This window comes from Centruroides sculpturatus, unplaced genomic scaffold (assembly GCF_000671375.1).
Source record: "Centruroides sculpturatus isolate CEXI.00-Female unplaced genomic scaffold, Cexi_2.0 scaffold634, whole genome shotgun sequence".
NCBI classification, from domain to species: Eukaryota; Metazoa; Arthropoda; class Arachnida; order Scorpiones; family Buthidae; genus Centruroides; species Centruroides sculpturatus.
The window spans coordinates 139,878-163,745 of NW_019384759.1; the positions used below are offsets into that span (position 1 = coordinate 139,878).

Sequence of the window (23,868 nt, forward strand, 5' to 3'; positions counted from 1 at the left end):
ACGTCATTGTAATCAGAAAACTAATTTTGAAGCAAGAGAGCGATGACCTGTAAATTTTATAGAATAGAAAAAAAACGCAAAGGAGGGATCCAGTTTGCTCACAATATGAGTAAATTCTACTTCATTGATAGAATCGATAGGTATATTTTGTTGATGTAGGTCGAACCTTTTCCCAATACGTCTAAGGAAACATGGAAGAAAGATTCATGCATGGTTTAAATCACGTAAAAATGTGGAATTATCATTCTATAACTTAGACTTTTAAAACACTTGAAGCGGCTCAAGAATGTATTAAAGATCTTCATCATTTTACATTAAATTATTTTAAAATAACTCATTGTTTTCTTCAACCACAACGCAACTTTATTTTCTAAGTTAAAAATTAAGAAATTCCTTTTAGTAAATTGTAATTTAATTCGATTTCTATTAAATTGTATTCAGGCAATAAATATATTAAATTTAAAATATATCTACATAATATAACGACCTTCGTGATATTGACACCAATAAAGTTCCGTTGGAAAAAATTCCTATAATATTTTTGGAGAAAAAAATATGTAACAGACGTAACATAAACGTTACGTCATCTTTGACGTGTACTGACTCTTAAATAGGCAATGATATTCAATTTAAATATGTGATAATGTTAAAGGAAATCACGAATATAATAGGAAAATAAAGGATATTTTTATTACAATTTTTTAAATTAAAGAATTATACGATTAAAAAATTTAATGTAACAGCATTAAAGGTTATTAATAGACATTGTTACTAACTATTAATAGAGAAAAATCCTTAATTAAATACTGTATCAGTTTAACGTTTATTTATAATTATTTTAATGAATAATTTTATGGTTTAATTAATATAAAAATTAGAAAAATATATTTTGATGTTTATTAAAAGATATTTTTAAAATATTTAAAAAATTAGGAAAATTTTCTTAAGGATAGGGCGTTTTATTCCAAAAATTTAAAGTTGGGAACAGAATAAATAGCCTTGAAAGGCCGTCTAAAAAAACGTACAAAGGGCGGAAAAGTGAAATCTATATTAGTAAAAAAACATGGCAGGGATAGGTAATACTCTCCTTGGTATAACAGTTCAGCGACCCATTTCTGTACAACTTAACGTTTTCTTCAAGTAGGACAATCGTTCTTATTGGCGGAGATCGCATATAAAAGTCAGGCATTGAGCATTCCATGGCACTTCTTTCCCGCAGCTCGACGAAGTGACTTATTCAATACAAATTTATAAGAGTAAAATAAGTATAGGTATGTATACGAAAATACAATTTAAGGACTTCAAGGGAAAAGTATCCATTATCGATGTGTATGTAAATAATTCATTTTTTTATTTTTTTATTTTTAGGATCGTCATGAAGGCGATATGCATCCTCTTATTAACATTCCTACTTGATTCGGTTCTGAGTGGGCATATCTTAGGTGGTTACGGGGGAGGAGGAGGACACGGATTTGGAGGTGGACACGGATTTGGAGGTTTCGGGGGTGGACACGGACATCACCACCACGTTAAATATATTGTAAAGGAGCATCCCAAAGTCATTACTATACCTCACCACGTGCCGATCCCCAAACCATATATCGTACACAAACCGTATCCAGTAATCAAAAAGATTCCTATACCTAAACCTTATCCAGTACCTCACGTCGTCCACATCATCAAGCCAGTACACAAGGTGATACCCGTCCCCAAAGTAATTCCCATCCACAAATCAGTTCCAGTACCCAAGCCTTATCCAATTCACAAGATCGTCAAGGTACCAAAACCCGTGGTCATCCCCGTGCCAAAACCGGTAGCAGTACCTAAACCATATCCAGTACACGTACCAGTTTCCATTCCAAAACCATACATTGTCCCCATCCATAAACATTATCCAGTACACATCCCAAAACCAATCCACGTTGTACACGAAGTGATAAAAGAGAAACCAGTCATCATCAAGAAACCCGTTCCTATCTAGTAAGTACTTTTTAATGTTTTCTAAAGGTTGATGAATTTAAAACGTGCTCTATATATATTTTTTTAAATCTTAATTATTTCATTTCTCGTTTCTAATTTCAGCCTGGAACACAAGAAATGGCATTGGTAAACAAGACCTAGATTAGACCTGATTCAATTTACCAATTTTTTCACCGTCTGGGACGATTAATGCAACCTGGATGTACCCATTGGATTGATCGATGTATATATTTTTTATATATAACGCAGGACTGTCACACTAGGGGTATATACCTAGTGCGTGACAGTGCACCACACGGGTTTAATGTATTATTGGTACTGGTTCTCCTTCGAGAAGCTGTGCCCCAGTTTGCTGTGTGATACCCTATAATCTTTTTTTTTTTTTTTGGCTATTGTATGTCGAGTGGTGTTTGATTTTTACTCTTATAAACATGTAAATAATTCTGCTTTTGTACAATAACTGCCAAAAAAGAAAATAAATCATTCAATATTTTAACTGACTCAATTTTTATGCTTAAAAACGAAGCGTGTTTAACTAAAAATACGGTTTATAAATATCTATAATTAAAACACATTATCTGGATCAGACATCTCATAAACTAGATCAATAAGTTTTTCCCTTTTCGAGAGATAAAAAGATATATTTTAAATAACAAATGTATAAAGATTACACGCGATTCATCTGCATGAAGAGTTCATTTATCCATACATTTTGTACGTACAAGGAAAGGAACTAATGAGAAAATAGGAATCATTGACATAGAAACACTAACCTGTGTACCGTTCGTGTAAACTTGATACAAATCAATGTAGAAAATTCATTACATGTTCATAACATACCGTTAATTTAAATTGTATATAATTTTCACATAGCTCATTGTAATTTAGAAAAATGATATTTTACACCAATGCATTTTATTTTAGTTTCCTTTTCTTATTTAAAAATTGTATTATGAGTTTCATTAATGAGAAGAGAAAACGTTACAATTTTTAATTGATTTCGTTTCTTGTTAATTAAAGTAATTCATGAAGTTACAAAGGGAACAATACTCTGTTAGAATTTCATTTAGTTTAAGAATTAATTTCACAAATTAATTATCTATCTCCTCTCTCATTTTGTGTGGAAAAAAATTAACAAGACATTAAAACTTTTTATACCCCTTGAATATTTAAGTCTATTGTCATGTGCTATATATCAATTTATATAAAATCAATTTATATAACATTATAACATATATATATTTATATAACGTTATAACAATTTATATATGTATAAGACTGCCTTTAAGAGTTAAGGCCCCCTGACTAATTTTGAACTCGAACTCACGTCTCCTTAAAAAATGGAATATGGCAACGAAACACTTGGCCTTCTGGAAGGACTTTCTATGAAAAACTGGTCTATATTTAGGTTTTAGACACTTGAAGAAAATCTGGAAAATTTCACATGACCGTGGGTCATGTGAAATTTTCTGTTGGCGTGGTGCCCCACGACCGACTACCAACGTTCACTAGTTTTATCCACTCGGCCATTCGTGCCTTTAAAAAGATGAATTTGGAGATAAGTCTGTTATATCTCAGAATCTAATTATTGTAATAAAATTAAGATTATAACAATAAATTTAATAAGTTTTGGGTTGGGTGAAGTAAACAAGTGCAACAAGACGTAACATTTTAATCAGAAATTATACTAGTTTGTATTAACTCTTATTATTGCTCCGCTAGCACTGTTTCACTATCGCAGATTTCAGATCTACCATAGTAGAAGAGTATGGAGAGAGTATTTTAAGAGGGGGAGAGAAAGAGTATCGAGGAAGGGAGGGAGAGAATGAGTATGAATGCTAAAAGGGGAGGGGAACAAAGACAAAGGGACTTCCTCATACTTCCAAGGTAAGACAAAGGGGACTATGAAAGAAATAGAATATTATATATTCTTTACATAAAGATATAAATTATTTTCTTTTTGCTATTTAAAGCTAAATTATAAAGGAATTTTCTGTAAAAATCTTTCATTATACTATTTTAATTAGGAACTATTTTAAAACCTCAAATTAATTTTAAAACAGTGTAAAATTACAATTCACTTAAATTTGATAGACGATATATTTTTAAAGCACGAAACGTTTTAAAATCAAGAATTTTGATTAAAAAATTAGTTTATTTATAAATAAGCAAAAATTCTCTTTAAAAATTAGTATTTTTTTTAAAGTTACAAAAATATTAATAAAATACGTCAAAATATGCTTATTTATTAGTGTTTTAAAAGCAGGAACGATTTTAAATTGCAACATTTAAACAAATTATGAGCAATTTTTAACATTTATTCAATATTGAATAATCATCACGTTGTTAAATTTTATAGAAATTTATCAATTGATTTTTTTTTAATAAACAAACTTAATTCATGACTCATGAAAGTTTCATATAATTGATCAATTAATTAAAAATAAGTAGTTCGATATTCTATTTTAATGCCATTACTACCTGAAATATTGTATGGCAGTTTCAGAAGAGTAAAGAAAATAATTGATTTAAAAAAAAACAGGTTAGACATACTGACGGATTTTTGCATGTATAAAATACACCGAAGTGTTTTGTATCTAAATAATTTACTCTATTATAAATATGTATTTTTTGGAATTTTTAAAAACATTAAATTACAAAGGAACTCATTGAAAATGATAAAATACTCATACACAGAGCAGTCATATGTTTATTTTTAGTGTTTTAATATAAAAATTCTAGAAAAATTTCAAGATTTTTACTCAGATTATTAAATATAGGAAGTAAATTATTTTTTCCTTATATTTTTTTATATAGGCCCTATATATTTAAAAAAAATAATATTTAAAGCGTTAATTTCATAAGAAAGTGTAAATGACAGAAGCCCAGCGCAGTGGGAATAATGGTTTTGTATCTATTTTTAGTGGCAAAAATTTCAAAAATAAAATGGGAAAAAATGTTTGTCCTTGTAAATAAAGAGTTAAATTTTTTTTAATAAAAAATTACAAAAAATTCATATGTGTATAACATAACAAGCGTCCTGTATTTTTTCGGGCGTAGCCAAAGTGAGAGTAATTTCTGAATAGTAAAGAGAAGAATTCGAAGTTCCGGTAGACGAGACAAGACCTAGAAAGTTTTAGCTCTCACATCACCCAGAAATCATCCTGAGCGTGAATGATTGACGGAATATATGCAATATAAATAAAATTTTATTTCTACTTTTCGAAAATCGTAATACATTACGAGGTCTTTCCACAACATTTGCCAAATAATTTTTTCTAAGTGCATTCACCTGCTTTTTTATTCTTTCATATTAAAAAAACAGAATAAACTTTTCTTTTCTTTAATTGTTCGATTATTTTCTTTAATTCACTTTCCCTCAAAAACATTGATTTATATAAAACTTTTGTTATAGACGAGGAAATAGGATGTTAAGTTTTGCAAGAGTAACCAACGAAAAACATTAATGATGTGATATGAGTTATGCACGGGTATACCGGATTTATAAATTTCAATGTCATTTTTAGTATCACGTAAGTAGGGATTTGTAATCTTTACACGAATCCAATCCTCAATTACTTAATAAAGAATAGAAGGAAACGTTGGCATGTGAGAATTTTCCCATTCGGATGTAATGCACATAAATGCTTTCTTCTTATATGTAAATGAAGCATCGGCACACTTCTTTAAAAACTTTCTACAATAAGCCTATTTAAATAGAGTAAACTGGAACAAGTATAGTGCCCGAAAACGTAATCAGCACCTGAAGGTTATTGACCGAAATCTTAGGAAATTTACTTGTATGTACAGTTGTACTGACATGCCAAACTAAAAACAAGGCACGACTTGAGTAGAAAACTCTCTCTTTCCTGATAGCTGCTGCTGTTTTTCTTTTTATATATTTTTTAATTCTATTCTATTTATCACCGATTTTTCTTTGTAGTTATTTATTATATGCTCCAGCAGGGACTTCCCGGAACCACCTAGAGTGGCCAGCCTAGTAAATCAGCTAGTAAAATTCGAATTACCTACTAAAAGATCATCTCATCCATCGAAAATGTAATTGCTCGAGTTAAGCAACGTGTGTCGACAATAGAAAATCTATTTAATATTCCGAAACATTGCTTTCAATTGCTGTAGTTCGTCGCAACACTCGACTTTAGGTGAAGATGGAGTTGGTATGCCCCATTTCCTTTTAAGAGTAGGCCTATGGTACTTTCAATTTTGTGATTTCAGCACCAGAAGATTATAATTTCCTCAATTATTAAAGGCGATTGACCCATACTTCGATTCTTACAACACATACACAAATTTAACTATATGTTCATTCACCGTATCGATATTAAATCATTTATTTTATATTTATATACAAATTTTTTTTTCTGTATGTACGCGCAAGATTTATGTGTGTATTTATAAAGTTCTTATCTATGCATTCACTTATTTTTTTTTTAATTTTTGGACGAATAGTTCATGTTATAAACACGATAAGACGTCAATTTTTCCAGTATGACTTTCCTGGTTTAAACTTACATACGAACAGAATTAAAACGGATTGTTGTATCCATAAACTAATTTAATTTTTAAAGCGTTGATTGTTTAACAAGATGCTTCAGTTACATTATCCCATTGGAGTACATAGTCTAATGCTTTCTATTTTAAAGAAATAAAATTGTATAATGCTAACTAACTTGTTAAAATTTCATTTGTACAGCTTTGTAAAGAAGCTGTGCAAATGAAATTTTAACAGCTTCTTTGCAAAGCTGCAGGTTAAGGCCCCACATAAAAATGTGAGGCCCTAAGCCACATAAATATGTGAAAGTCCTAATTATTTGGTGGAGGGCCCTTCCCTCCACCAACAAATCCTTCCATCCAAAAACAAATCCAATAATGGTGACGTATCTGGGGGAAGAAAACGGTGCGACCCCCTTTAAGTTAAATTAAACTTAATTATTAAAGAGATAAAGTTTTTACACGCTGTTTATATCATTGTATAAATTTAAAAATGCCTGTTTAAGATTTGTTCCCCCCGGATCCACTTTGTAAATATTGCTCCTATAAACTAGATACACGCTCTCATTTTATCTATATCAATTATGCACGTATATGAAAACAGTAATAGGTGATATTAAATAAACACAGCTGCAAGGTCTTATTATCACCTTGTACTTATTATTGTTGAGCTTTTTGCCATTCACTCCAATATGAGGTTATTGGCAGATTTTTGTAGTGAAACCAGAACAGATTTATAACAAAGATAAACCATTTTTTAAAATATATTTCTTACTAATGGCTGTGATACAATAACAACTTTTCTTTTTATAAATTTTTTGACATTTAATTATTTTCACTTTTTTTTCTTGTTAAATATTACAAATTTTATTCAAGATAAGAAGTTTACGGGGTTTTCTGATTTGTTATCGGTTAATGGAGAGGAAAATGCCATGGTTTTTTTCCATTTCGAAAGTGAACCACTGATGCTATTTTCATCACTTCCATGCTCTTGTGTACTGCGCCATTTTTGTGAAATATATTAAATAATTTTATTTTATATTATTTTAATGAATTTAAAATATTTTAAAGGCAATTTTAGTTCGGAAATATTTTTTTTTTTTTTTTTTTTGGTGAGGAGAAATGATTATTCGTGCTGAATAAATGTTACGATCTATTGAATGTGGTTGACTTTTATGAAAAATAAAGTCGATGTAAGCATTTTTCACGAAAAGTAATTGTACTTTTTCTTGGTGACGAGCAATGTACTTACTTGTCGTTATAAAAAAGTAATTAAAGGGATTTTTTGGCGAAAAGACGGCAATAAGAAGGAATAAAAACTGCAATTTTTTAAACGAGAAAGAATTGCATTCTGTGTTAATAATGCGTCTATTTTCACGAAAATTTTTATGAAAAATCATAAATTTCATAAAAATATCATAAAAATAGCTGAGCCATTTTTATATTACGAAAAGCTGTATGCGGTTTCCTAGGATGTACACGCCATCTAGTGTTGTTTGAACGAACTAGACATGGCAGACGGCCCGAGGCGAATGCTTAATATAGGACATATCCAAATGGGTCAACGACTGACAATGAACTCCCGAGGCTCGATCCTCGGGCTATTCTTCCCTAGGTCTACCAAGTACCGCCTCCTAACGTATCCTGAAAGGGGACTTTAACCTGACTAAGCCAACGTTGAGTAGACAGAATGGCAGAAATACACCGCCTCTTTTTTCCTACCACTTCTTCCTCGGACTTATCACGTCACATCGCTCTTCATCTCCAATCCCCGAGCCGATATCTTGGGGGAGGGACTAGACAATATGTACTTGTACGTCGATCTGGTATACCATGTAGGTCACTGTGGTTGACGGGCTATTTAAGCTGCACTTCCAACGTTAGACTCACACTTGTGCTTTGGCTTTTGTATTGAACACACACAGCCCTGTTTAGCGGGCTACAAGAGCGACTGTGTTTTAAATCTGAGCGGTAAGTAGATATTCATCTGCGGCCATCGTATTGGATTATAACGTCATCCAGGAAGTACCCGAGAATTTTTTTTAACTTAAATCTTATTACTTTCAGATCTGAATTGCTCGCTCTTCACTTTTTGAAATTTTTTTTTCCAACGAAAAAAAAAGATGCAACTCTTAGCATTCATATTAGGAGTTATTCTCGTGACGGAAATCCGATGCGGTTACATTCATCATAAACCCATCGTTCACGTCATTCACAAAGAAGTACCGATCTTCCATAAAGTTCCCATACCAAAGCCTATTCCTATACCAAAGTATGTACCAGTTCCGAAACCCGTGCATGTACCACATCACATACCGGTACCAGTGAAGGTTCCAGTGTACAAGACCATCCCGAAGATCATCAATGTACCTAAAGCAATACCGATACCCAAGATCATCGCTGTACCCAAGCCAGTACCAGTTGGAATACCAGTACCCGTTTTCAAACACGAGCCAGTACCTATCTACAAGCCTTATCCAGTACCCAAACACGTGCCGGTACCATACACGGTCAAGGTACCGAAATACGTGCCAGTGCCAATTCACAAGATTATCAAAGTGCCCAAACCCATCCACGTCCCAGTTAAGGTCCCAATCTACAAACACGTTATTGTAAAGAAACCAGTGGAAGTACCAGTTCCGTAAGTACTGTATTATTTATACTTTCATTTTTTAATCGTAAAATATCGCTTTTTTTTCGTAACTAAAAAGTACTAAAAATTCGGTAAATTTTCCCATAGAGTTTACATTAAGAAACATCATTTCGGTGGACACGGAGGTGGAGGATACGGCGGTGGAGGATTCGGACACGGAGGTGGAGGATTCGGACACGGAGGTGGACACGGATGGTGGTAAAATGTCACACGTACTGTACAACATAGATTCGAATATGGTTTTAATGGAACTGGAGGAGGAGCGGCGGAATCTGAATTCCATAACAAGAGCAACGCGTATAAAACAAAAAAAGTATATTTTTTAATGTTTTAATAGACATTTTAATGGATGGACGAGTAGCCGCCTCTTCTACCACAACGAAGTATGTACATAATTGTATTTCCTCCCGACTACCACGCTTACATATATGCCACTGATATCTAACAGTGTTTTAAAAAAAATGGGGTAGATTGAGTGGCAATGTTGTATCATAGCTACCAGGTATGTGGGCAGACTTCTTATTGTATTTTTATTTTCTAAAACCTGCTGAATGTACAAAGCTCTTTTCATAAAACTGGAGATGTAATTTTATAAATGTGTACATGTGGATACAAGCAATAAAAGCCCCTGAAAAGCAGTTGTTGATTTTTAATTAGTAAAGAAAATTTTCCAATGTCAAAATTATTCATCAAATGGACGGATAAGTAAAGAGGACATATTTTCGGGGATCCTCTTGTCATACCAGTTATAGACTAGGTCGTCAGTTCACACGAATACCTAGCCTTGTATACAGTTCAATCGTTCTTTTTTTACTTCCGCATCGTCAGATATCCCAGTTCAAAGTGTTCCACTTTAGAATCTGTCTGATGATTTTTCTATATTTTATCAATTATCATTTATAAAATTTAAATTAAAAAAAAATATCGCTAATTATAATACATACAATTTTTTTAAAATTTAATTTAAATAACTCGAATTACACTCAAATTAAATATATCAAAAACACAAAATTTATATTAAAATAATTTTTAAAAATTAATAAATTAATTAAGGCTTATAAAAAACAATAATTTACGTTTCAATGCGCAAAAATTAAAAAAAGTCTGTTTATAAAACAATCGCGCCATCTGTTGAGCACGTTTTAAAACAATTTTCAAATATTAAATTTTATTTATTACAAAACCCGTTGACTAATTAAAATATGACGAAACGTATTTTATAAAAATTTACGACTTATAATTTGCAATAAATCTCGTAACGAATGCGAATTTTGTTTTTTTTTTTCCTTTTTAAATTGAAGTTTTTCAATGCTATTTATAGATATTTTATTATTATTATTTATTAATAAAGGAGTGGACGTTTCTCACCATTTTAATGTATTTGTTACGTATAATTAGCGGTGTCATAAACTTCAAATAAAGAATCCGAAAACGAACAAAGATGTTCAGTATGTCTGGTCATCCATATTAGCGTGACAATTATTATTTTTAATTGTTGTTACTCATGCAAAACTCATACCACCTCAGTTATTTTCCTGTCTACAGATCTTTTTGTTTCCTTTTTTTTATTTTTGAGATTATTCAGGTGGGGGATAGATAACCTTTTTACCTGAACGATCTTTTCGTCAGGTGACGAAAATAAAAAGTGACAAAATCCCATCTGTTGCATAAACTCTTTTTTTTTTTTAAATTAGTTACGCGGAAATATACGAATTATAGGCAATTTTTAATTGATATTTTTTAGCTTTATATATAATAAAAGAGGTGGTTTATATATACAATTATTTACTAATACTATAGTAGTATCAATTCATTGTAGTAATTATAATTGGAGTTAATGACCCCAAAACTTTTCTTCTCGAATTGTAAATGATCTAATTTATAATTAATTAATATTTTAAAAAAATTATTGAGATATATTTCAAGAGATATTTAATCAAATATTCTTATGACACCGTTATAGATCCGTACACGTGTTCTACAATTTGTACTCTCTTAAACTCTCTCAGGGGCCGTTTTTTAATCACGTATGCAGTTTAGAGGGAAGGAGAGTCTGAAAAAGTACGTCATTGTACACGAAGGGGAGAGGGCTGGTGCATTACCTGGATTTTTTTAAGGTATTAGAGGCATTTCTTCTGTAAAAACTATCAGAAAACATTTTCAAAGCTTTTTAAAACTATAGTACACGCGTAATTAAAGGGGAGGGCTATCAAAAGTATATCGTTGTACACTACAGGGAGGAGGGGCTCAGAAGTGGCTCAAAAACTGTACACGTAATTAATTAATGGATATCCCCATTAAATTAAAAAAAAGCTTATAAAAATTTTATGTAGCCTATATGATACAGATTATCTATAGATAAAGTACGTATTGTACACATACACGTGTATATATGTACAATTCACTTACATATTTTATATGAAAAATTATATATTTTAAAATATATTATATACATTCCGTTTATTACTGTAATAGTTTGAAACAGTTATTTTTTTATATTTTAGTTATACTAATATGAGTTTCATACTATTATAATAATAAATAGAACTTAAATTGTTAATTTTACTTAAAATAATTTTAAAATATCTTATCCATATACAATTATTATTAAAAATTAAATATAATTTTAAATATTTTAATGGTAAACAGTTTCTAACAGCGTAACAAGAAATGCCTCGTGTTCTGTTCCTATGTCCCATTTAAACGTGTCTAGACGATCCATCTACTCTACAAGATTTACTTTTAATTGATTTTAATCATTTTAAATATAATATTTAATAATAATTTTAAATTTACATTTGTATCTATTTTTAATGCGGTTTTTGAATTTCATTACAATAGGGAGGGGGCATCAATCCCTCATCTTTTATGACATCACAATTGATGTACCGTACTTATCCTTATTTATACATAATATAGCCTATATACATAACTGTATTAGTAAAGATTGAAGTGAAACCAAAGAATATGATAAAATAATAGTTCTATATTTATTTTTCCTCATATTTTCCTTAATAATTTCGTGTTTTCGGCACACGAAACCAAAAATGTTCATTTTACAAGCCGAAGTGATATGACATAAATTTTATTTTATTTTATTTTAATTTTTGTTTGTTTGTTTGTTTTTTCTTTATTTGGCTGAGTAGAATCATGATCCGGTTTTGTTATGTAAGGCTCGAAACTGTTTGTTTACCTGTTCATAGATGTTTCTTATGTATACGTAAGTAACGATGTTCTAGTTAGATTATTTTTAAATTCTAGAAAATTTCGAGATGAAGAATTTTGCTGGAGATTTTTTTCGTCTTTTTTAATATTTTTTTCGTGTTTTATAGATTTAATAATGTTGAATTTTATAATTAATTTAAATAATTGGCAAAAGATGTGTGGTTACAGTTCAACAGAAATATGGGTTAGTAGGTATTGATTAAAATTGAAGGGCATATGAAAACATACTTTAAAAATGTGATGAAAACTATTCTGGAAGAGGGTTTCCAATTTTTTCTCTTGATATTTCTCATCAATACACCTTTTTCTACATTAAAAAAAGAAAAAAACAATCAAATTTTAATTGTCTATAACGCTTATAAATAAACATAATCTTATAAAAAATTAATTTAAAATAATTAATTGAATTCTTATTAAAATGATATTATTTCTTTAGCTTAATGATAAAAATAATATATAAATTTCTATTTATTGTATTATCTCAAAGAATTAGTGTGGAATTTAATTAAAAAGAATGCACCCCTGCAACTGAATAGTATTAAAAATTAATAAAAATTTTTAAAAATAATAAAAATCACACTAATTAAAATTGAGTTTTATATAAATTAAATGTATTTTTAATATTTTATAAGAAATTGATACCGATTATTAAAAAAATGGACCTAAATACGAAGCGCTGAACTATATTGATCGACGTATCCATTAACAACTTATGAGGTTCATTCATATAATTTTTTAGAACTACGAGTCATTGATTCACATGCTTAATAAATTAGCCATTTAAAATGAATAATTTTGTGGATCAACAAGGTTTTTATATATATAATTAAGCTTCATAATATAATAATAAATTAAATTTTAGAAACAAAAAATAATAAAAATTCCAACAAATATATAACAAACAGTTTGAAAAGAAAAGCAAAAAGAAGTCTACAGCATGAAATGCTCAATTTCTGACCTTTACGGTCAAGCAGGAGGGATGCAGTTTGATTTACCTGACCGAGAGATCAACCACGTGAACGAAAGAACATTGTGTATTTTACACAATAGGTTGTATATGTCAAATTTCAAAATGAATAATTTGTGGAGAATTGTTTAACTTCATTCTCTTGTACAAATTGTTTGAAGATATCAAGGTCAAAATATAATTTTCATCAATTTTATAAATAAATTACAAAGATTTTTTTACTAAAAATCTGTATTGTTTACTTCTATCTTTTTAAAAATGGGAGAAATTACGTTTCGATTTAAATGTACACTGGCAATTTTAGGCATATTTTAGGCAACGTAGGCTATGTCTAATGGTCTCTTTGCGCCTTTATAAATCTCAGACACGCTTATCTAGATTCTAAATAATATCAGGCATCGTGTGGTGTGGGATTTACATTGTATATATTTATATAGAAAGCTCCCCTTGCTTAAAGCACACTCGAAAACCTCCTCTAATATATAAGAAAACTTTAATTAATTTAATTTAATCTTATAGGACACTCGTCGATTTAGATTTGTGTAATTTGCTGTTTCCTTTGTTATAAACATGCTCGAGAAGCATAAGAGGTTTCCTGAAAGTTGTAAATTGTAAATGCCAATAGAATTGGGTAATAAATAAAGTTATGCACTTGTAGTATTTTGTACAACCTACTTATGGTTATTGCTATAAAAGTTCACAAATGATGGACAGGTGGGAAAAAATACAGTCGTGTGTTAATACCGGCGATATGGCTGGAAATGAGAACAATGCCCCAAGGCCCCTTCTGAACTCTCAAAATACAAAGTGTAAATATTACGCCGAGTGATTTTGGGTACTGTTACTGAATTAAAATTTTTATTTTTTATAAAAATTTTCTCGTGTAGTTAATTAGTAGAGACTTAAGAAGACAAAACAAGTAAGACAATTAACTTAAAAAAATCAACACAGGATTTACATTAATAGGTTTTTCTAATAGTTCTCATGAAACACTGCCCAGTTTATGACGTAATAAACCTAAATGCATTGTCTAAAAACATCTGCAATTTATTTATAGAGAGAGAAAGAGAAAGAAGGTGAATGAGAAAGAATGAAATAAGATAGTAGCTGAAATAATCCCCCATGTGGTGTGAGTGCTGCGCGAGGCCCTATCAAGGAGCAAGGCCAGATCCCATTATAAGAGGGCAGATTTTTAAATTGTTTCTCCTCGTTCTGAATCGAGAAGCGTTCTGTTTACGTGTGTAGTAGAGGAAACGAAGGAGGTGTTACGTATGAAACGCAGGAAAAACACTCGATGACGAAATAAAAGGGAAGAAATCGACAATAGAAAAATTGATGCGAAGCGTTAAATGGGGAGAAATATACGCCAAGCATTGAAAGGAGGAAAGAAATAAGAAGTTTTTAAGAAAGAAAAAATAAGCACAAAACATGAAAACATTCTTTAACTTGCAAGAAAACACACGAAGAATNACATACGAGAATTTGAAGCAAAGCAAACTGAATGAATCAACAGATTGCAAAGTGATTAGGTGGTAAGAGAATTCAAGTAGAGAAATTGATAAAGTATTAAATTACAAGTACTCCAATTAAAATCAAAAGTTGTAAATATTTTTTAATTCTAATCCAAAATAAAGATTTAATTAACCAATAAGTAGAGTATAGCTAAATATCAAACTTATCAAGTAGATAAAATGGATGATGATGATGATGATGATGATAATGATGATGATGATGATATATTTCCAAAATTTTGAAGGAAATATTCTATCCCGATGACCTTGAATCCAATGAAACTAGACCAAGTTGACGATTGGTTCACTAATACCCAACTCGTCCCTAAGGTGCATTGCTGGGGCATATTGTGTGTACGGATTGACCCTCTTTTTTAATTTCCTGTAATTATTCAGGACGAAAAACTTGGAAACAAAGAAAATCTTCTCTTCGTGTTATTATTTTAGAAAAAAAAAATTTCTCCTTAATTTCATTCGTTTGCACCTTACGTGAGAAATAATACTTAATTTTACTCTCCTTTTTTTTATAATCTTGTAAATCTTTTTACACTTTTTCCGCTTAACCAACTTTAAACAAAAATTTTCTTTTAAATAATTTTTTAGCTTATTTTTTTACGTATAAATTTATTACTTGGTGGTCCAAAAATCAGTTAACAAATGTAAGGACTAAATTGCTGTATTATTGGAGTTAATTAATTACAGACTTTATAAAAACTGTTCCTTCCTATTCAATATACAATTTACAGCGATTTAACAAATTAAATTAACTTTTTAAAACAAGTTTTAACAATTTGTTTGAGCGATTAACTGACTTTTAGTGTCACTCTGTGTAGGCCTACAGCTCATAAAGTTTATTATTTTGCGCGATTTTTTCGCAAAAATTAAGCTGGTGTAACGATTTTAGTAACGTTTTAGTGTTAATGCTCATAACAATATTCGTTTCGTTCATAATAACAATTGCGTCATTTATGAGTAGACATGCTCATAAATGACGTAATTAAAATTCAATTTTGAGACGAAACAAAATCTAATTTCATCCAAATTTTGCCATAAAAATGATTTAGTGTGACATTGACTCATGTAAACACCACTTGTCATATATAAATACCATATAGTTAGCCCATTTAAATGTATTTTGGATCGCATGCATACGAACAACAGCATATTTATTTCTATAGATGATCCGTTTAATCTCCCAATATCTGCTCCAATTAATTCGAGGTAAATAAAATATTTCTAGGATAAAACAAATCATAGAAATTGAACAAGAAAGTGGATCGATTTTTAAGTAAAAATATTTATTTGTGTATTATACACTTATGATATAGGTCAAGTCTATTGCTAGGACGTTTTTACTTCGTCAGAAAAGGAAATTTTTTCGGATATTTGGACCGAATAACGGAACGTCGATCAATTTTTCACGTAAATATTTATGCCGATATTTAAATTTTGATTTATTTAAACTTCCCTTTTCCGAGAAAAATAAATAAAAAAAAGAAGAAGAAGAATGAAAACCCAAAGCGAAACGTAGACTCATTCACGAGTTCATCAACCTTTTAAAGATAAGAGGCTCGGTTCCAAGTATGGGTAGGTCTGATGACATCATTTTATAGAAAGTCCGGCTAGGTCAATGGGTTAAGTAATTCATAAGGAAGGCCCTAAATTCCCCAATTCGCAATTATCATTAAAATTTTACAAAAATTTTCGTCTCCTCCGCCTGTATAATGTTAACTAGTTTCTGCTGCTGAAAATAGATATTCAGTGCATAAAATTACTCATTTCCAGATACTGAAATAAGATAACAGCGTTATATCGAATTTTATGAATATTTGAATTGTTAATTAATTAATTTTTTCTATAAAATACTCTCATCTTTAGCGTACACAATTGTTTTTTAGAGGGGAATTCCAAAATTAAATAAATTCCATTTAAAATTACAGGGTATATTTCTGTTATGAATAATTATATATTTAAATGATCCAATATTCCAATTATATTATACAGTCAAACCTGCGAACAACGGCCACTAAAGTGAAAATGGCCGTTGTTTAGAGATTATTTTATAGACTATATCTTTTTGTTTTAAAAAAGTTTATGGAAAAATGATCACTGTTTACAGGTGGCCGTTGTTGGGAGGTGGCCTTTATTGCAGGTTCGACTGTATTACAAGAAAAAAAAGCTGAATCCATTAATAAATCTTCAATTTAAAGCAATATTTTTAAAGATTTCTTTTTTAAATAAAAATATATGCGCTTTTCCCAATAACAATAGGTTTTCTTTTTTTTAAAAGTAATTTTTAAAAGAAAAAATAATAAAAGTAATACAAAAATTGTGTTAAAAATCCACTAAATATAGAAGACACGAAACAAATCAGTGGTATTCCCACCAGGATGTAAAATTTTCCACACATTATATAATCTCAAAACATAAAACCGACAATACATCCTTGTATACGACCTCCTTAGTCGAAGGAGGAGTCACATATTGAAATACCATTCTTTAAAAATAATCTCGGGAAAACCTTACAAGAAGATAAGAAGAATCGAAAATCGACTTTCAATTTAAAAATAGGGAGAGAATAAATTATTTTCTAAGTATTTTATAACGGTCCAAGACCTCTTGAACCTGTAGTTGAAACCTAATAGTCCAATACTATTTATAGTAACCATTATTGAACACATACAAAGTGATTTTTATCTGGTTGTCTGATAAGATTGCACTTTTAGATAAATTACAACAGTTCAATTGACTTTTAACTTCCTGTTGTAAAAGGGAGTAAACAAACGTATTCCCTTCTTACAATGCAATAATTAATTTTTCCATTTTAATTCAAAAAATTCCCATGCCTCTGCCAAGATTTTCAGATGATAAGCTGAAGTTTTTACCATTAAAAATATGAATATAGAAATTTTATAAATGAAATTATTATTATTATTTTATAATAAGAAATAATTTAAATTAATTTTAAAGAGCAATTTTACAAATTCAATTTCTTTGTGTATATAGGCCTATATTAATATATATCAAAGCTTAGCCTACATCCAAAAGGGATTTTCAATACAATGTTGTATTTCTTTTTCTTTTCCATCCATCACCAGTATTTGGGCCACATCCGGTAAATCATCTGGGTTATCTGCCATCGGACTACGCATGCTCATCATCACGTAATCACATGATTACCGCTATCTTTTTGTATTTGCGTAGAAGCAAGACCTTAACCTTCAATGCCTGCAGCGAAGAGATCCCTAAGGGGAAGAACGGGAGGAAAAATAGGGCAACCTGTTTGATAAAATGTAGAACAACCATTCAGGACAGAGGAGGAGGGATGGGCCAGTATATAAACAAAGCTGACCCAGTGATTATAATTCTCTCAGGCGAATAAACATAGCAAGCGTATACTAGGTGCTCTTCGTCAGTTTAAGTTAAAAGGCCAAGAGGCCTTCTCTATCCTGCACTGGTGTAGTTGCGGCAGTTCAAGGTAAGTCTACGATTTAATAAAAAAATAAATAAAAAAAAGAAAAGATAGTACATAAAATAACAGTTAAGTCCGTTAAACCTACCTGTTTTTATATTTCTGTTGTGTCAAACCATGCATTCGGTCACATAACCTCTGCAGAGATGCGGAGTTAGTGAAGCAAAATGATTGCTTCTACATTGCATGACTGTGACCTTCTATTATACTAAACTTAGTCTGTCAAGATTCAGTTTGGAGAAGGCTAAGCGTTTTATAGCATCTAAACTCGTACGTAATATAGGTATGTAAGTAATCCTTAAATTTTAAATGGTAAATTAAGCAATAAAACTTAACTATGTTTAATTTACAATTATAATTAAAATAGTAAACAAGACGGATATTTAATATATTTTACGCTTAATTACTCTTATTGTCTTTCAGTTATTCATTCAACCATGTTGACTGCATCGACTTTAACGCTGCTAACGTTTATATTTTTTGCGCTCGACCCCACGCATGGTGGACATTATGGTGGTTACGGTGGAGGTGGAGAATCCTATAAAAGTTACGGCTATGGAGGATCTCATAAAAGTTTCGACTTTGGAGGATCCCATAAAAGTTTCGGCTATGGAGGATCCCATAAAAGTTACGGCTATCCTATAAAGACTATAGTGAAGCACATTCCCAAACACATTCCCATACATAAACATATTCCTGCCCCAATACCGGTACCGGTACCGAAACACGTTAGTTTTTTAAAACCTTTGCATTTAGCAAAATTTATACCTGTACCACATGTAATACCGGTGATCAAACATTTTCACAAACCTGTACCTGTTCTAAAATCGATACCCATACCACACACTATACCAATACCTAAATTAGTAGCACTTCCCATAAAGATCAAGATACCCAAACCTGTAGTAGTACCAGTTGCTAAACCTTATCCCATTCCCAAACACGTGCCTATACCGGTACCGATACACATACCGAAGCCGTATATCGTGCCCATCTACAAGACTGTGCCTGTTCCCGTGCCAAAAAAGATACCCAAGCTCATCAAAATCATCAAGGAGATTCCAGAAATCATCAAAAAGCCAGTTCCAGTTTTGTAAGTAATTTTTTTATTTTTCCTTGTTTTTAAAATCGTTAAACCACGTGTCGAATTAATGACGTGGAACGTATCGACACGTTATTTGTTCACTTAAGCCTAAATTCTTACACGAATCGATTTTAACAGCATCGACGATGCTCATGATGGATACCATGGAGGCAAAGGAAAAGGAGGAGGAGGAGGAGGAGGAGGAGGAGGAGGCGGAGGCGGAGGGTATGGTCTTGACAAACATGGTGGTGGCTATTAGGACAACATGCATCATGAAAATTTGGAATGAAGCATGATTTAAATACGATTTAGTTACTAAAATATTCCTAATAAAACTCGGAAACTTTCTTTCGGTTTATGGTAAGTTCTTTGCTTCATCTTTATCTGTGTAGGTTCCATGTAGGTGGGGAAGCCGATATCCTTCTGACCTTCGGAAAGCACTCTTAATTTTGGAAAGCATGCTTCTTTCAAGGATCCTCATACCAAAGCACCTTTATTCATTATTTTTTTTCTAGTAGCAACTGTAGTTCTTTTCTAGTTCCAGCATTAAGTTGCCTTCTTCACTATGCACATGACACACTTTATTAACCAAGTCAACGGTTTTCCTTATTTGTTTCGGCCGAAACTGGTTGTATTTTATGTACGTGAATCGTTTAAAAGAAGGACAATAATCTTAATTTATTTTTTTTCAAGTGACTTTTAAAATATTATTATAAATTTGTGCTTTTATTTGTCACTCAGGGCAATCTGTCTATTGTATCACTTTCCAAGAAAAGCACAAAGTTCTGTAGATGTATAAGCATAATTCATATTTATATTTTGTCAATATTTATGTTAACAGTATTTTTTTCATATATATCTAAGTAATAAATATACATTATACCGTTCACTACATTTTTACTGACTTATTGGAGATTGTTTTAAAATGCAATAATATTTTTTTTCATGTGCCGCTGTATGCACTAAATTATGTAAATAAAAATTGTCATATTATTATGCAATTATGTTTTATGTTAAATTTTATTTTAACGGACACAATTATAAATGAAAAGAATATAAAACCACGCGCAATTTATCCTTAATTAAATAAAAAAAAACGATTTTCTATTAAAAATTTCAGGGCGTAACGAATATTTCTCTCATATTTAGTCAAAGTCAAGAAAACGGTTCGATTTAATTAAAAATGTTATTCATTTTTATGCAGAATATAAAATTTCTTTAATATTTAAGATCCTAAAAAACAAATGGAATTCTCCAGATCGTTACTTTCGCATTAAACATTCCAATAACACGCATCCTGTACTGTTATACAATGCGTTTCTATGAAGTTGTTAACACGGATCTTGGCGTGTCAAGAGAAGGAACTTAATGGCGTTTGGAACAAGCGTGTTAAGAATTCTTTAATAGAGTGGAAACCAAAAAAAGAATTAGAAAAAAAAAATAATCCTGTAGTACACTCGACAATTTTTTAAAACGTTTATTTTACCTATCGTATGTCTTCTAGTATCCATACTTGGGGAAAGTAAGAACGATAATGTCACTTTCTTCGTTCATAAAGTAAAGAACTGCCTTTTAAACCTGAAAATATCTCAGTAATATAATTTTTATGGGCATTCCAGATATTTTATTAATTTTTTTACAAAATGGAAACAAAAGAGATAAAGACTTTGTTTTTGTTCTTTCATTTGTCAAATTAGGACAAATCAATTACTTAATTGGATTGTATTGTAGTTCGATTGCTTCTAGAGGATCATTATTTGACCTAGACACAACTAAATTGTCCTTTCGAAATTAAAATTACCGTACGTGGATGATTTCTTTTTCTTATTGTTTAAATATATTCAATTAAAGAAGACATTATTTAAAATTGGAGGAGTTTTGGTTAAGAAGTTCGTGCATAATTTTCTTACTTAACAACAGTTTGCCAGGAAAACAATCGGGAAAAAATTCACATGTTGATATTCAAAAAAGTGGGTTAGGTTCATGTTGATTTAACCACTCAAACAACTGACAAGCTTCAAATTTACCAAAATCCAGAATGGGTTAGGTCAAGCGCAAAATTTGATTTAGAAAAACAAGAAAGAAAAAATAGAAATACGTGAATTGTATGCAATAATATTTCAAGTCTGCATCATCGGTCTTTTTAATTTGTACCCACTGACGTCAAAACACGTTATTACATAAGAAAAATCTCAAAAAATAATGAACATATGTGACAACCATGATTTATGCACTTAATATCTTCTACGGTTACATGCACCTCGACGACGATGATGGATTTACGACAATAAATTTGCGATTATGGAAAATATAGAATGTAGTTCAAATAAAAAAAATCTGGGTTTCCGTTTATCTGCAGGCTGTCGAAGGGAGTTGTCTGTCTGTCGGTCCTCAGGCTGATATCAGTACGGAAGTCGTTTTGATGTAAAAATGATGTCACGGCACAATTTTTGAAGGTGATGAGATGCTAAGAATGCATTAAATATGAGAGTAATATAGATACATTTATTACACCCAGCAGAAAGTCTACAAGGGCAGTAAACTAGCCAATGCAATGAGCTACGTGAAGTCACACTTCACTTGCAATTCTATTTATAGCAACATACGAGAATTTGAAGCAAAGCAAACTGAATGAATCAACAGATTGCAAAGTGATTAGGTGTGGTTCGTTTACTTAATCCTTGAACATGCGAACTTGAAATTAAAACCAATGGTGCTTCTGACCTAATTTGAGACATGTCATTAAGGATTTGTTAGTAATATTCAATTCATTACAGCTTGAAAATGTTCTTTGCTATTGACGCTTGAATGATATTTGTTCGTTATTAAAGATTTAAATTATCGATAGGTCAGTTGCGATGTCTTTGATCCGGAACATTTAATCCATCCGGGTGCATTTTCACAGAACTAATGCCAAACTTAAATATGCTTGAACGTGGACAGACCAGAAGTAATATCTTTCTATGCTCCGTAACTTTACACTGCTTTTGGAGCAAAATTAAGGAAAATTTTTGAAGTCACGTTTTAGCATAAGACCCGTCACGACTTAAATTCATGAAGGAAAAATATAAGAATTCAACATTACGAATATGAGGATTTTAACTATATATACATGTAATTTTTTTTTTATAAAACATAAAATAGAATGTCGGAAGGCCGGGCACATTAGGTCAGAATTTTTATAGTACGCGTTCTAGTTCAGTAGCTGATTTGATTTTGACCCCTTTAGATGTTTTATGAAGAATTTTGATTATATCTTTAATATTTATGATTCTGATAATTATATTTTTTTTTGTTTTTTCCTAATAGTAAAATACGTAAGATGTATAACGTATACGTAAATACATTGTATGCAGTTTCCGTATTCAGTATGATGGTGCTAGATAATTTCAAATTTTGATCATTTCTCAGCGTGTCAAACAATATCGAATGCTCCAGTTAACAAGAAAATAATCTATTTAATTTATATAACAAAACTTGAAGGACAAGTTTGTGCTTTCAACAACTATTCTACCATAAAATTTCTATCAATCATATAAAAAGTTATGAGGAAATTTGGCGCTTTACAGTATGATATATAGAATTTTGTAACAAATATAAATCTAAAGATAGAAAATTATCATTTGTCACGAAAAATTGTTTCAAAGGCTAAATGAAATAACATATTTACAACCATTATTGAAGAACCATTACATTATAAGAGATACACACAAAAAAAAATTAATATTTTTTTGTATGTTAGTCAACTTAAAATATCTGTACATCCTCAAATAAAGTTCAGTTTATATATATTATACTAAGCATGATTTCTTCAGTAACCTTGACCTTATTAAACAGGAAGTTAATATTTGAAGATTCAAGAAAGTAAAATTTTTTGATTTTCAGATATGTAATATACGTTAAAAATGATATCAATAATTTATAACAACTATTTTCACTAATTTAATTAATTTTTTTCAAGCAAAGAAGAAAAAAGATACAGCTTTGTTTATTGCAGCAGATATAAAGTTAACAGCTAAACAAATGTAGATCAAGTTTTTTTTAAATAATTTTATTATTTTTTTTATTTACTATTATAATTTATGGTTTTTCTAGCTCATATTTTAAATTTAAAGAATGGAATAATTTAAGTTTTACTTTCTAAAAATCTTAATTAACAAAAAACTGTATTATGCTCATTAAATAATACTAAATAAAATAAATCTTCAACAAAAACTACTGTTAAGCACTATTTATTAAGATGACTCTAGACTTTATATGTTTATTATATATAAAATACTGTTGTTAAACATGATTAATTTATAATAAAATCATGTTTACATAAATATAACATACAGTCAATTTTTTAAAAACAACAAATACTGATGAAAACAAAAAAATGGTCATTGTTTGGAGATTATTTTGTAAGCATTTCAAAAAGAAATGTTGCTAAAAAATGATGCCCATTTTTTGGAATGCATATCA

At 30.4% G+C, this 23,868-nt stretch overlaps 2 protein-coding genes across 2 annotated transcripts; both read left to right on the forward strand.

The window, feature by feature from the left end:
- The first annotated feature begins 1,219 nt into the window (after positions 1 to 1,219).
- Positions 1,220 to 9,770, forward strand: LOC111628753 (proline-rich protein 4-like). Its single transcript, XM_023372596.1, has 5 exons — positions 1,220 to 1,271; positions 1,369 to 1,980; positions 6,121 to 6,181; positions 8,589 to 9,133; positions 9,233 to 9,770. The coding sequence occupies exons 2-5, from the start codon at positions 1,376 to 1,378 to the stop codon at positions 9,345 to 9,347; spliced, it is 1,326 nt and encodes a 441-aa protein (XP_023228364.1). The 5' UTR covers positions 1,220 to 1,271; positions 1,369 to 1,375; the 3' UTR covers positions 9,348 to 9,770.
- An 8,460-nt stretch (positions 9,771 to 18,230) lies between these two features.
- LOC111628773 (tetra-peptide repeat homeobox protein 1-like) lies at positions 18,231 to 20,271 on the forward strand. The gene is made up of 3 exons (XM_023372619.1): positions 18,231 to 18,326; positions 18,744 to 19,413; positions 19,543 to 20,271. Exons 2-3 carry the CDS (start codon positions 18,758 to 18,760, stop codon positions 19,661 to 19,663), a joined length of 777 nt encoding a protein of 258 aa, XP_023228387.1. The 5' UTR covers positions 18,231 to 18,326; positions 18,744 to 18,757; the 3' UTR covers positions 19,664 to 20,271.
- The last annotated feature ends 3,597 nt before the right edge of the window (positions 20,272 to 23,868 follow it).